A 15701-nucleotide genomic window follows, 5' to 3' on the forward strand; every position below is an offset into this window, starting at 1 on the left:
ATTAATAACATTTATGTTTGTAGAATTTCTTCTCTATCCCATACAAATTATTTTTTTTCATTTCTAGTTACTATAGTGCTGCTTCTTTAGTTATTCTGCATATTTTAAATTGTATTTTACTTTTGATTTATTAAACTTCATCTGGCTACAAAGAGAAAAAAGAAAGATGAGAGAACACAAAACTTTCTAAGTAGCTTGAGCCTGCAATAATTAAATATCAACATGCTGTAGTTAAATAGCTCCTTGTGTTCTCTTTTTCTCAACCTTAGCTACCGGGATCTAGTGAAAACTCGATGGAAGACCACTGCAGGTAAAATACTGAGGTCAGTGAAGAGGGAGAAAGAGCTGTAACACAGCATTGGGAGGGACAGACAAGCGACATAAAGAAATGAACAGTTTTTCGTTACATGACAGCCATATATTCTAAACAAAAAAATATGGAAAGATAATTGGAATCCCCGAACTCTACTGATTTACACTCCTGGCTGCAACCAAATTGAGATCTGATGAAGGTCTACTACAGAGACACCAAGACAAATGAAGTCACTAGGTTCAGTTTTGGTAATGGTGACAATAACTGTTTTTCTGAATGGTAACTTTCCACAATGTCTGCATTAATTTTAGGGTTTGTAACACAAATGTCTTGCTTGGTACAGTTTCCTGGCTGGAAGGAACTAGTTACTGCCAGTTGGCTGTACCAGACAAATCATTTAAGCAAAGAAGGGATCCTAATCTCTCCTCATGAAATGCTAATAATACAGTACCAATGAAGAACTCAGTACCTGTGTTGCTTCTTGTGCACAGCTCCCAGCTGAACTTTGGACTTCTAAAATTGGCTATTATATAGGACTTTCTCATCTTGAAGTAAAATCATGTCCAGTGATCCTAAAAAGCATCTGGGAAATCCCAGTGGCCTCTGAGAGGCTCACCAGCTCTGAACTGTGACATTCTGGTTACTGGCACCAGGGGCCATTCCCTATGTAAGGGTTTGACAGTAGAGGGGAGGGGGTAAAATGTGTCTAGCTGTACTTCAGATCTAATTACATCTTCTTATAGCTCTGAGGATTTTATCACCTTTAGTTCCAGAGTGTAATTTAACCTATGCATTCAACCCTCACAGTAATCCTCCCCAGCCTCCAGTTGCACCTTTTTCCTTATGGAAGGAAAAAATCTGAGCAGACGCATCCAAAGACGGGAGCATTAAGAAGCATTTTGCAGCATTTCTTAATCTTTCTTCACTCTTTCCTTCCCAGCACTTCTATGAGAGTCTCCACTCATGAGAGGCAGCATTTTGGAAACACTAATTTCTTCAGTATTATCTGAATTTTAGTAACTCCCCACCTTGGCACACTGACTTATGTACATAAGCCTAATCCCCAAACTCTCACTATCAGCAGCACAAAGAACGCAGGTGTCTGTCTGCCTTATCTATGGGAATTCCTGATGTTGGTTATCTAATTTTTATTTTCTTCGATATTCCTTAGGGTGATGCCTCTACTGAATTATTTAGATCACTCAGTTCCACATTCAAAAGCAGCTGCTTCAAAAATCAGGGCTTGAACATCCACAATACTTTGCAGCTCAGTTCACAACGCATTTAATTTGTTTGGAAGCCACCTAGGCAGGTTACCACAAAACAGTTCACCTTAGCTATTACTCTCCTTCTCCAAAAGGCTTATCAAGTCCAGACTCTGTAACCTTAATTTATCTTCACAGCTTTGCACACTAAGCAAGGACCTTGCAAAATTCTTAGCCTTTGTAATGCTGAGAAGAAGCATGTCTAAGCACTCTAAGATACAAGTTTAAGGTGAGTTGCCCAACAAGAGACAAAAAGTCTGTGGCTCCCTGATCCCAAACTGAACTCTAGACATTGTTATTTGTAGAATTCATTTGACCTTCATAATAGGCCAGTCTTCTGCATAGTGAAAATAGGTGGAAGGAAAGAAGGCAAAGGCTACTTTTACCCTCCACATACCTAAGCTGTGCCAGAGGGGCCACATACATTTAGATTCTTCTTAAGTTACTCAGAGACCATTCTGAAACACCTAGAATAAAAGCAAAATGCTCCTTTCATGAACTTACACATGTGTCAAGGTTTTATTGTAAGTCATATATATATACACGCAAGGTTGGCCTCACAGGCATATTTTAAGTAAAGGGTAAGCTGATATGAGAAGGTGACCCAGACAGAGTGGCAGTGTCACAGTGGTTCTTGATTTGTGATTTTTGTAGTGGGGCAAAATAACACAATCCTATGAGCAAAAACAGTGAGAGAAAAAAATGGTTAAATACTTAGCCTTTCTCTCCCCACACCCATAGTAGGTCCTGGAGAGCAGCCCAATAAACAATAAGCTACAAATGTATAGCCCTCCCCTTAGCACACACTAACGATTGCTGTCTTAAGCGCAGATTCAAAAACATGCCAACATTTGTCTTTCTCCCTTTTCTTCTGCACATTCCTTCTGCAGATCTCTAACTACAGCTTTGTATCAGGGAACCAGTTGCCTGCCACAAGGTGATTTGGAGAGACTGCTGCCTCAACATAACACGAAGATGACTAAATAGTGACAGAGTAAATAATCCCTCAAAGATAAGTAAATAGTGAATAAGTAATTTTATCTGTCAAGAGTTAACATTCAATGAATACTTGCAAAGGTTACACAACATCAAATCTACCAGCAGTTAGACGTGAGTTCCCTTACGTGTGCTCACCAAGGAAGCCTAGAGAGGAATAGAGCCCATTTGACTTCTTGATGAAAAGCCTTAATAACAGCAAGTTGTACGTATAAACTCCTAGAAAAAGGGATTATATCCTAAAAGATTGTTAGTTTACAGACAGTAAAGATACACTTTGTAAATATTTCTTAGGAAATATGTTAATTTTCTTTAAAAATCCTTTTTTAAAAACAGTTACTGAGCGGGATAGTTTGTAATGAGTAAAAAAAAAAGAAATCTGTAAGTAGTTAAAAAACCCAAAACATTTGTTGAACATACACACATCACCACCCTCCTCTTGAAGCCATAAATAGTTTAGAATTTAACGTGTAGTTAAAGCTGACAGACCACTGAAAAGCTTAAATCAGTTTTCACTTCTGTCACTATTTGCATTTTTCTTTTTTTTCAGTTACATAAAAGCATTAATCTGTTTGGATATTCCTCTTGAATATACTTTTCAAGTTCTCACATATATTTCTATCATGACATGATATTTGCCCTATAAACTTTGTGAACACATAGCTTATGATGTTTTAAACATTCTATTTAATAAAAAAAAATAAGAATCCTCCTAAAATGTGCAAGCAGCAGTTGTATATTCTCAAATTCAAGCTGTAAGTATACATCCCTTAAATTTTCCTACCTTCTTGAATAAATAGATCCTCTGAGGTTTCCCAGATAAGGTATATTTTGGATTACTTAGGCTACCCAAAGAACTTTTTTGCCGCTCTGTGCAATTAGAGATGAAAGTGCATTTATCTTGCTATAAATAAGGTGACTCTTAAAGAATGAAGTTCAGAAGTGTTAATGTCAACTCTTTAGTGGATATATCTTTGATAGGATAATTCTGTATCCCAAAGTACCTAGCCTAGTTTAACTCAAATTCGAAGTTACTTCTGACCTTTGTAATATAGCCAAGCCAGAAAAACTGGTGGAATAATTCCAGAATTAAATTATAAGAGTTTTATCATAAAACCTAAGTATTTACAGAGCTGTTTTGAAAGTTAACATTTACATATGATGTTAACTCAGAACTAGCATCAAAATCATACAAAGTATAACTGTTTCAGAACAATCTATGTATGGAATAATTCAGTTCATCATAAACAAATGCTCTCCCCAGTCTTATAGTACTTGGGTTTAGATCTGCTGCTTCAAAAGAGAAAAGTGCACGGGCACTTAGCTGTTGCTGTCTCTTTCTTTTACTGCAGTAAAAGGATATTTTACAGCTATGGATGACCTTATTTAAACTATAAACAAAAGCTTTGGATGTTCCAGGTTACAAACGTTAAGTAATGAAGAAAGCAGATCAATATACAATGGGCAGAAATTCCTACTATATGGAAGGCATGGTTAACTGTGGCTTTTCTTAAATTATAGGAGTATTTTTGCATTGTCTCGAAGTAATATGCTATTCCTCTGTGCAGGAATTAATTTAAACCACTGTATACAGATCTGCATTAGAATCCACATCCTTGTAGGCTTTGCAGTAAACCAAAACATCAAATTTTTTTGCATTTACATGTAAGGTCATGGATACCTCTTTTACCTGTTTGCTTACATATACATATATCACACTGTTATAAACAGTTTATAAGAAAAGCATTTTAGCTTTTAATACTTTTTTCTTTAAAGTGTTCAATAACAGTAACAGTTTTTACAGCCGGTAAAGCGACCCATAAGGCTCTGTTCAAACAGTGGCATCATTATACAATCATAGAATCACAGAATGGTTTGGGTTGGAAGAGACCTTTAAAGATCATCCAGTCTATGGGCATGGACATCTTTCAATAGATCAGACTGCACAAAGCTCTGCCCAGCCTGGCCTTGAACACTTCCAAGAATGGGTTCATACAGTTTCTCTGGGCAACCTGTTCCAGTGCCTCACCATCCTTCTTAGCCAGTGTAATTGTCCAGAAAATTTAGGATTGTTGGTCTTCAGATAGACTCTTAAATAGCAGCCTTCAATGAGCTTCCACACTTAGCAACTCAGCCTGACTACCTAGACTACTAAGGCCACCCAGTACTAACAGGGTTTTCAAGAAACCATGAAAGGAGTCTGCATCTATGAACATTGTCAGCTAGAGGCCATACAGTGTTTTGAACACTTGAGCCAACCTTTACAGCACAATTTCTGGGCCAGTTTCTACAGATGTCGAGTGTACTATTTCACACATGCGAGATGCCACAAAGAAAGTCCATAACAGAATTAAGACAGGATGACCCTTTCAGCATGAGTTTAGACATATGCCAAGCTAAACTGACACCACAGGCACAGCTTTAGACAGCATAACAAAGCAGGAATACACATTGGACCATTAACACTTTGTGATGGTTTTGGCTGGGATAAGAATTTTCTTCATAGTAGCTAGTAGGAGGCCATGTTTTGGATTTGTGCTGAAAACAGTGTTGATAATACAGGGGTGTTTAAATTACTGATGAGCAGCGCTCACACAGGGTCAAGGCCTTTTCTCCTTCTCACCCCACACCACCAGTCAGTGGGCTGGGAGTGCACAATAAGCCGGGAGGGGATACAGCCAGGACCCAAGGAATCCCATACCACACAATGTCATGCTCAGCATATAAAGCTGGGGGAAGAAAGAAGAGGCGGGATGTTCTGAGTGATGGTGTTTGTCTTCCCAAATAACCATTAAGTGTGATGGAGCCCTGCTGTCCTGGGATGGCTGACCACCTGCCTGCTGTTGAGAAATGCTGAATGAATTCCTTGTTTTGCTTTCCTTGCATGTGCGGCTTTTGCTTTATCTATTAAACTGCCCTTATCTCAACCCACAAGTTTTGTCACTTTTATTCTTCTGATTCTCCCCAGCTCCCACCGTAGAGGGAGTGAGCAAGTGGTTGGGTGATGATTAGTTCCTGGCTGGGGTTAAACTACAACACACTTTAAAGAGAATACTAGATTTTACCACCACAAAGAAACTGGTCATGTGAAGAAAGCAAAAGGCCACCACATAAGCTTTAGGAAAGGTTTACAATTAGCAGGAAGAGAGTACCTACTTAAAAGCAAAACTGAAGGATTGACTCTCACCCAAAAAATTCCACCAGCACCGCTATCTGACTAACTCCTATATATGTTAGCTGTTCATATCATACAGCTGGAAGATCAAAAGTTACAGTGCATTTGATGTCCAAATTAAGGCACTGGCCTTAGTCACAGTAAAATAAGCGAGTTTCCAAATGTTTTTAAAGGAAAAATAAATATCGGGGGAGGGGGGAATCTAATTTGGAGCAGTTAAATTACAGTTCACTTTTATTGAGAAACTAAGCTTCTCTTTCATTAATATAAATCTAACCATGTATATTCTAATCTGACAATAAAAAAAAACACAACCAATTTTGCATTGTCCTGTAAACAGTAAAGATAAATCTAAACCCATGATAAAATATATTTCAATATACTCAAAAAATACACCTAAATTTCGGGGTGGGACTGGGTGAACAAGCACAGCATTGCCATCTCATGCTCACTGTATTTTACACATTCAGAGAAAGTAACAGCTTAAGTCAATCCCGTTTGATTGCTATCCAGTTATTTATACGACTAAATGAAGCTGGCGTCCAAGTGAGGAGATGAACTGGCAGCTTGCCGCAGCCTTGAATTACAATTTGTATATAATGGTGCAAACTGCAAGCACTCTTAATTTTAGTGTATCTATGTGGACGAAGCTAAGCAGAAGAGTTCAAATAGGCAATATTCTGCTTTAATTAATGATAAATCAAGATGGAGATTTCTCCAATCTGCAGGCCAAGTTGCCCAGGACAGATCTGCAGAAGAACTTGCCCTCCCTCATTACCTGAAGCTTGGGCCGACAGTGGAGTTAGATACACAATAGTTTTCCCTGAGACAGGAAACCCTTGGTATGGTCTTCTCACCCATGCATTTGCAGTTCCACTGTCTGAACGGACCACCTAAAACCAAAGCAAAAATTCCCCAGGCTGCTGTCAGTCTTGGAGACTCCACAACACGCTGAACTGTACTTTGTCCTCAGATACAATAGGGAGGCATGGGCCACAATGAAATAATAACTCAGCCTGGGAAAAGTCATTTCCAGTGATTCTATACACTTTTAAAGATCATTTTGGGTGGGAGAAGAATGCAGGAGAAATGAGATTATTCCTCCTCAGAAAGGTCATTGCCACTGACTCCACAGACCTTTAAAGATTATATTGGGTGGGAGAGGAATGCAGAAGTGAGATTACTCCTCCTCAGCACAAGCGTGTTGAACGGGATGAGACAGATTTCTTCAGACTTGAATATCTCAGAGCAGATTAGCAACTCACATTCCCACCTGGAGATGATGGGAATCAGGAGAAGAAATCAGTATTTTGGGGCGACTTCATGAATAGGATAAAAATTCATAAATTTCATACAAAGAATGATCCTTGGGTTTTGGTCCCTTTTCTAAGTAATTCAAAGCTGAGAGCAGTTTAGAAATTAACTCATTTCCCTAACCACCTATTTATCAAATAATTGTATCACTATATGCAGCATGAACAGCTCACAGCAGTAACTTCCGTAACTGTTATGACTCCATCCTGAAGCTCCTACTAATTACCAGCACATGCAGGATACTTGGCTCTTCTGGTACTTAGAAGTACACAGTGAGTAGCTGGCCACTGTTGTAAGATATCTGACATTCTGGAGCAGATGAAAATACTTACAATAGTCACTTGTGTGTATCACTGTGATTGTGATACAATGATACTGTCCTACATTTCATAGCAAAATTACTGCATTCTATTTTACTGATTTGTAAGCAGCATTTGTGTCCATGTAAAAATGACCTCTTAACATGTACTTAGGAATAGAAAGTCATCCCCGTAGCCTTTTCTTTCTTCAGGATTCACTCTCTAGCTGAAACACTGGCCAAGGAACAAATAAACAAACATTAGTAAATACGAGACTGAACTGCCATTGCTTCTCAACAGTAGAGCCTGCCAATGACAGATATGGATCCAAAGGCGCTGCTGGTTTCGCCTCTTTCAGAATAACTTTTCCAAGGAGCTACACCCTCGCCTAGCTTGCTCAGATTCTGAAAAACACTGTTTATGACTGTGGCTGCAATAGTTGACCTAACCAGAAGTGCCAGGAATCAAACCGCAGACTTTGGACAGCAATGGGGTCCATAAGCTACAGACTCCTTATTTTGAGAGTTTATGGTATGAGAGTCCCAATCCTAAGCCACATAAAATGGCTATGCCAGAATAATAGTTCAGATTCTGAAAATCACATCCATATTGTTCAGTCTTTCAATGTCTGGCATAGTTTTAAGTGGGCAACAAATCTGTTTGTCGGATAAAGTCCCGACTGCTAAATAAATAATGATAAATTTCCTAATACTATCGGGCAGCACGTTTCTGCAAGTACAACATGTGTTTATCAGTTTCCTACTGAGTTAGAGTTGACTTTCAAATTTCCTTTAATCTTATTATAGTAAACATAGTACAGCTCTCTGGCAAACAAGAGTAACATTCTTCCTGTAATATCATATCCTTCTTTTAAAGAAACCTTAGAGATGTCCAGAAAAGAACTAGGCTCAACTTGGAATGACACAATAAACTTGTTTCCAAAGAAACTTGAGTTTTATAAAATATTAGTTTTTATACCAAAAAAAGAAAGAAACAAGACTATTTTTATAAGGAGAAGATTGGAAATTTCTGATAGCCACTCAAAATAGTGTTTGCATACATCATACTTTTAAAGTCAGCTAGTGAAATACCGATATAAAAATATTTTTCTAGTTGGAAGCAGTCTACCTGAGTGGAAGGATAAAGCAAGTGGCATTTGGGATGCAGAATTCAGGATTGGGATGTAGCTTGTGAAGAGCAGACTGAGTTTTTTTCAATGCTCCTTCAAGAAGAAAGAACATCAAGTACAGACAATTTAAAAAAGAAAAAAAGGCAGATAAAGAAAACCAGGTGGGATTTATTATAGTACAATTTGTATTGAAGGCTTCTGTCCATTTGGGAGGAATTTATGGCAGACAAAGGTGGGATTTGTCTTACAGTTAAAGAAAAAATAAAAATCTACATTGTGCTGTTGAATAACCTTGTATAAGTGACTGAAGGGACTTTGGAAACCTGAAATCAAGACAGTTTCAATGACAGAAATTAGGTCGATTTCCAACTGTGTGCATTTGTTTGCCTTGTTTCAGGGTTCCTATAAAGAAAAAGGGTCATTATGTATCATAAAAATAGCAAACAAAAGTGCTATTTTCACATCTTTTCTGTGATCTTTTAATAAGCCAATACATTTTCCTAATTATAATTTTCTGTGATATTTGAATCTGCAGCTTCAGATATGCTTAAGAAGTCAGAAATTCTGGGCTATGACTTTACTTAAAGCTCAGCTTCAGTAAGGAATGGACATATTAAAGAGACAGATCAACAATCTTTCCCTGCCTACACAGAGTCCAAGGGGCTTACAATTTGTTTCAGTTTATAAGTATTCACTCTCAGGAATACCTCAGCAAAAGCCATTCTCAATGAAGGATCAGGCAAAATTTCCATGGGCTCCATTAATGAACAATATAGACCAAAGTCAGCAAATATGCTTAGTATAAAGCCATTGTGTGTTGTTATCTGAAAGGCCAGAGACCAAATTAATATGAAATAGAATTGACAGCCATCTCACTTTTTTATGAGACTTTACTGGATATATCCATTAGGTCATGCAATGTTCATGCAGTCCCTTGTCTTCTTTACCTGTCATCCTTTTCTTGTTCTCCACAAATGACACTGAGTTCCAAACTATGCTGATGGAACATGAACTGACAAATGATAGATGGATCATAACAAAAACCATGCATCGAGCACGGACAGCTGACATCTGAGAGCTGGGATGTTTTCATCTTGGATAGAAGCTCTGACCCACTATTTACACCCCTATCCCAAGTTCTCACACATATTTTTAAATGACAACTTTCCAGATGTTATCAGTATGGAGACTGGTCAGATTTATGGTCAGGATCCCATGTAGCTCTAAGCCAAACTAGTGTTTTGGCCTCACTGGAAATGCAATTAGATTGAGATTTGCACCAGGAAAAAACCTGCAGTATCTTGCCAGAAATGGTCATGAAGAATTTTTACAGTGCTGTTTATTTTTTTTTTGGTTAGCACTACTCTAGAACACCAGGCTATTTAGCATTATGATAATAGCACTTAAAGCAGAGTAATAGGATCGACTAGACATGGCTGGAAACCACAACAAAACTGCATGGAAATGAGGGAGGACAGCTAGTTCACTAGTAGCACCAGTTCAGTAGAGTTTTCTAACGCTAGCAAGTGTTTGCACAAGACAAGGTCAACAACGCTTTCTCTATGAGCTGTACAAATGCTGCTTCCAAGTTTTAAGAGAACTTAAAAATTCAGGAAATTTTTAAGATTTACTGCTGTTAAACCCACAGTCTGATGTTTTATTTGTTCGCTGCCCATCACACTCAATAAAAACTGGTTCCAAAACGAAATTTGGAGGGTAAATAATATTTTTCCTTTCACGGTGTACTTTACTTCTCCCACTTCCTTAACACAAAATAGTCAGAAATTAAGTCTTTATGAGACTTTTCTAGTTTGAAAGTATCACAGTTTTCATTTCCTCTTAGTTTCTTTTCAAATTACAGTTTCTTAAAATACTCATTTCCCAATCAATAATGACTGTAAAACTGGCTGGAATGAGAGATGAATTTACCTTTTTCATTATATAAAGAAACTTGAAGTAAAGACAGTAGCATGCAACATACAGTTAAAGTATAATTCTAAATGGCAGTGTAGCCTCTGAGAAAAACTGACCTTAGTAAATCCCCTTTAGTTTTATGACTAATCTAAAATATGCTGCTATAACTCTTACAGATACTATGTAGACAGGAATAAAGAAAAAAATACAGAATCTCATAGATAAGGAGATTTCTTCTGGTTATGCCCAGAAGAAAAAATGAATGCAGAAAGTAGATGCTGTAAGATGACTTTTTTGACAAAGACAGGTTACAGCTGAAGTTGCCATGATTGTATCACACCAGATATTGAAAGACAGATTGCCCTGTTTTAATGTCCTGGAGCAAGACAGATTCTTATGATCTGTTTCTCTTTCTGAAACAGGCTTCAATAATCTGCTTTAAAAATGCTAATAAATGGCTTAATGCACTGAGAGCAAGAAATACCACGGTTTCAAGTGACATGTCAGTAGTGTACACAATTCAAATTAAAATCTATACTTCAACTCAGAGCAGCTACGCATTGGAATAGAGTTTGCAGGAGACAACCTCTAGCAGTAGAAATACAATCATCTGAGAAAGAAAAGCCCTCCTGTTTTTCAGTTCCTGTTCTGAATAGCACAACATTTTCTGTGATCTAAAAGCAGCCTTGGAGCAGTCACCGTGAACCAGGAGGATCTTTTATCATTCATGCTATACACATGCAACCCTCTGATTTCTACCATGATCTCATGAAAATGTGTGCAAAACTGAAGAATTGGTAAGACCAATTTTTGCAGCAATGACCATCTTCTGTTGCCAAGTAAAAAGGATCTGATCCCTAATTGCTCCAGTAATACATTTTCAAGTTAAAAATGTTTTCATACAAAAGATAACCATTTGTAATTAACAGAATCTTCTTTTTCTATTTAAAATAATTTTCCCCAAAAGCATCAAACTAAAGTAAAACATGCAATTGTAAAGAGACAGCCAAATCACCAAATAACACAAAATGGCAAAGTTTTCTGCTTTATAGTGAAAAGTGCAGAAAAAAGTATTTTAACATGTTTTAATCAAAAGCTTCAGGTTTTACATGGATGTTTCTAAACATCTCCATGGGCATTGCACTTCCCCACCTTCCTGGGGCAAATGGGCTCAAGAGTGAGAGCATGTTTCCCATCATGTGCTGGGACCCCAGAACTGCCACCACAGATGGCACCTTTTCCAAAGCAGGAATTCTGGTGCCTTGTGGGAAGTGCAGTCAGCCACAGTGATACACCCAGGAAACTTGGTGCAGCATTTCTAAGTGGCAGCTTTTAAGTTCCAAGTTAACATTTCTCACCAGTCCCATAAACATGAGGAACATAAACACGGCCTTCTGAACCTTTATATACAGGAGGGCTACAGCCAGCAGCAGGCAAACAACCATGAAGAAGCACCAATTGTCCTTTCCTAAGCACAACTGCTGTGTGAATGTTCATCAGTCAAAGGCTGCCTTATCCCAAGTTCCCACGCAACAAGTAGTCCACTATCACATGCCAGACTATTAAAAACAAAAGCCATCTTCATTTAGATCTGAAGAGATCTCAGGCCCTACACAAGTAGGGCTGCTACAGTTTGTTGCAGGGTTGTGGTCTCCAGCTGAGCCAGGAGTTTTTTGGTAACACATGTCTAGGCAATGGTGCAAGAAGCAGGGATTAGCCCACGCCCTTGGGAAAGACAGTACCAGCTCCAAATGGCGTGGTGGTGCACTGGTACTAGTCTGCTGCAGATGGACCAGGTCTGTGTTAGCACAGTCCAACAGGAACAGACATACGGCACAAAACATTTAAGCATAGAAGATACTATATGTTTTACAGGGTTTTAGTTCAGGCTAGTTCTGGTCTGGTCCCACAGACTGAATTTCCAGCAGTGACTCAAGCACATCTTCTAGTTTAGATTCATCCTAAAGGAATCCAGCTGGCCCACCATGAGGTATATGAAGATGGACAGTAAGTGGGAACAACTGGAGGACTGGCGTCAAAAGTACACTCCTGACACGAACCACAACACTAATATAAATGCACAACCACACCCATAAGCGTCAGCAAGAGCAAAGTGAAAGACCTTTTCGTGCTGCTCTTGAAAAGACTCTTCGGATGTCTGTAAATCTGCATAGTGCTTTGAACTGCTCATCGAAACCATTCTAACGCACGAATCAGAAACTGGTAAATTCCAATTTACCCATTCCAAAATAGAATTTACCAGTTTCTGATGTTTAAGTTCAAATTATTTCAATGTGAATTTAGTAGTAGTGTATAGAACTATGAAAACGAGTTGCTGGAATTTACCAGTTACCAAATTTATCAAGAAAAACTACAGCAGGAATAAACTACTTATTACAAAAGAGAGGATCTGGATCTACACGATTTACACTTTTCATAAGCACTGAAAAATGGTGAATGAAACCAAGCATTTTCCAATATATCAGTACAGTTCAGTTGGCAATCCAGTTACTAGTTTTTTACCCATAGCTACTGCCATGGAAAAAAACCACAAAATACGCAGAGTTTAATTCTTCAACTTCTCATACCTTTGCTCTAGTCCACATTGAAAGTTATGTTTCATGACAGCACAATCTAGTTGAAAGACAAAAAGCAAATGGGTTAGCTATCTCAATCAGCTCAAAATGTAGAGTTAATGGCATTTATTTTTGTGGCACCTTTTTAGAGGTCTCACTGATGCTTTTCACTGTCACATCTTTCACTTACTTATGCTGCAGTGGAAGGATGAGCAAACCTCGCTGCTACCAGATGTACCTCCTCCCCATGCACAAGAGCTCTGCATGAACAGCTGGCTGCAAGGGAGGCAAGAAAGCAAAATTCTACCTGCTATGTTTCTCATACATCCTACAGCAGTGATTTAGGAAATCAGGCCGCCTTCTTCAGCTGCACAGTAATTACAGTCAAATGTTTACAGCTTAGGACTTCACTGCGCATCTGAGATGATGGCAGCTCATGAGGACCATGCGACAAAAGCAAGAGAGAGAGGTCCCTTGCTCGGAGCCTGAATACCAAGACAGAACCCTCAGTCCTGGCTCTCAGCAATAAGCAGATTGTTGTTCCTTACTTCAATTATTTTCTCAGGGCATTTCTTTAAAATCCTAGGGTATTATTTTTCTTTACCTTTTGGAAAGAAATGAGGGAAGGCCAGCCTGAGAACTAAGCATCAAGTTTAGCAAGTGAAACACCTGCATTCAGATACATCAGGTATTCTAAGCAAGTATTTCAGGTGGTGTGTACTTTTGGAGTTCAAGCAACAAACTAATCCCCTAAGGGAATAGAGTATCTGTACTGTATTGGCACCGGTGGGAAGACAAGACTGATGTGATGTTGATTTCTCCTTGGTTTAGCAAGAAACAGCCTTGAAGTGGCCTGATAAGCAGCTTGCTAACTGGGACTGCACAGACATTGCTTGCACCTGCTGCTTCGTGATTCTTGGGAGAGCTTAACCTGAGACTTTTCTTCGGGAATCTCAGTCATGGTCATTTGTCAGGCTGAAGTTCACCTGACTATTCACTGGGCTTTCATTCTGTTTATTTCTCCTCTTTCGGAGAAACAGGAGGTTTAACTTGTTATGAGCTGCTAATTTTGCCCTCAAAAAATCCACTGAAAGTTATATAACCACTTTCACAATAGCATGCTAAAAATAAGAGTTGTTCAGCCAAATGCCACTGCAATTTTTTATAAGACCTGTGACTCCAATTCTGCAAGACCTGTGAGAGTGCAAACATTTCCTTAGCTTTAGCAGTCAAGCAGGAGCCCCTTGTGAGACAGACATGGGTTTGTATTATTATAATCCTTATTTGCAAGGGAAAAAAAAACCACATCAAAACAAAACAGTGCATCTATACACAATATAGATATTTCCAAATCATGACTTAAAGTAATGCTATTCGCTTTTGGAGCTGATCCCTTGCAGGGTTTCATAATCGCAAACCATCAATAACCCAAAGCAAAGAAATAAAGGTACAAAGGGACACAGGTTTCAAGCACGACGTGATTTTTCACCCGTTTTATTTTTTTCTTTACTTGGGAGGCAGCGCGGAGGCGCGACGCTTCATACCCAAAGGCACTTGGCCATTCAGGTAACTCCGAGAGCGCTCAGGGACGCGCACTGACGCGCAGTCGCTGCTGCAGCTGGCGCTCGTTAATTCAGCTACGCGCCCCTGCGGCGACCCCACGGGCAGCAGCGCGGGCACGGAAGGCACTGTGCCCCGTGGAGACGTCCCGAGGCCACCGCCCGCCCTGGGCCCGCGGAGCTCCCGCGGGGCCAAGCAGGCGCGACGGGAGGAGGCTCCGCGGGGCGGCCCCGTGCTGTCAATCGCCACCGCTCCCGCGGGCCCTGCGCGCCACCCCGCACCGCTGCCTCGCTGAGGGGCCGTAGTGTAAGAGGGCAGGGAAGGAGAAGGAGGAGGGGAGCAAGGCGGCCGCCGGAGAAGCGGGGCCGGAGCAGGCGGCCGAGCGCCCCCCGGCCGCCCCATACCTGCACAGAGGCGGGGAAGGGTCTGCAGCGCGCTCCGTCCTGCCAGCTATAGATCCGAAGGGGTGATGAAGCAGGGTGGCGGTCGTCGTCCTCTCCTGCTGCCGCGGGTGCCGCTGGTGCCGGTAGCGGTGGTGCGAAGCCCTCGCTGGCTGCAGATGCCCATAGGCGCGCAGTGGCGGAGAGCGGTGCGTGGCGAGAGCGCGGCGGCTTCGCCGGGTCCCGACGGTGGAGGGGAGCTCAGCACTGGCTCCGCGCAGCCACTGCCCGGGGAGAGGATCAAGCCCCAGCTTTCGATTGGCTCCGGTGGCCAAACAGCTCACACCAGCCTGCCCGCCCGCTGCCCGCCTCCCCTCCGCCGCCCCACACGCTCCGCTCCCCCGCGGCTCCGCTCCTCCCTGCCAGCCTCCAGCAACCTGGTGGGCAGACCTAACCCCCTTTGGTTCCCCCCCCACCCCTTCCCTAAGACGACGTCCAATCCCCAGCCTTGTGTTTATGCAGGGACATTCTCGCCCTGGATCGACAAAACATGCTCCTTCCCTTCGCATCTTCCTCCTTTGGCTTGAAAGACCTGCAACTTTAAGCGTTCATGACATTCTGTGTCACGCTCAATATTCGGACACGTTTGTTCTCTGAATATTTTTTTTAAATATCCTTAGCTAGTAAAATTAAAAGCATGCAGTGCTTGATCACCTAAGGGCTAAATGTGAGGTAGGACAAAACATTCTTGGCCTGAGTTGAGTTTGCTTTTCTTACACT

General features: G+C 40.6%; 1 protein-coding gene across 3 annotated transcripts in view; it reads right to left on the minus strand.

Moving 5' to 3' along the window:
• GREM2 (gremlin 2, DAN family BMP antagonist) overlaps window positions 1-15334 on the minus strand; it is a 37830-nt gene extending 22496 nt beyond the window's left edge. Inside the window, exon 1 of one of the 3 annotated variants that reach the window (XM_061365738.1) lies at window positions 14946-15334. Coding sequence is in view for 1 of the 3 variants with exons in the window: in XM_061365737.1 (XP_061221721.1) it covers window positions 14492-14523 (32 nt within the window). In the remaining 2 variants the exon portion in view is untranslated. Of the gene's footprint in view, window positions 1-12993; window positions 13017-14491; window positions 14817-14945 lie in introns of those variants that run through there. The other 2 variants (XM_061365737.1, XM_061365736.1) reach the window with 2 other exon arrangements.
• Between the last annotated feature and the right edge of the window lie 367 nt (window positions 15335-15701).

Source organism: Neopsephotus bourkii, unplaced genomic scaffold, assembly GCF_033783945.1.
Source record: "Neopsephotus bourkii isolate Nb327-2 ecotype Australia unplaced genomic scaffold, CSIRO-AGI_Nbou_v1 NB_1292, whole genome shotgun sequence".
Classification (NCBI taxonomy): Eukaryota; Metazoa; Chordata; class Aves; order Psittaciformes; family Psittacidae; genus Neopsephotus; species Neopsephotus bourkii.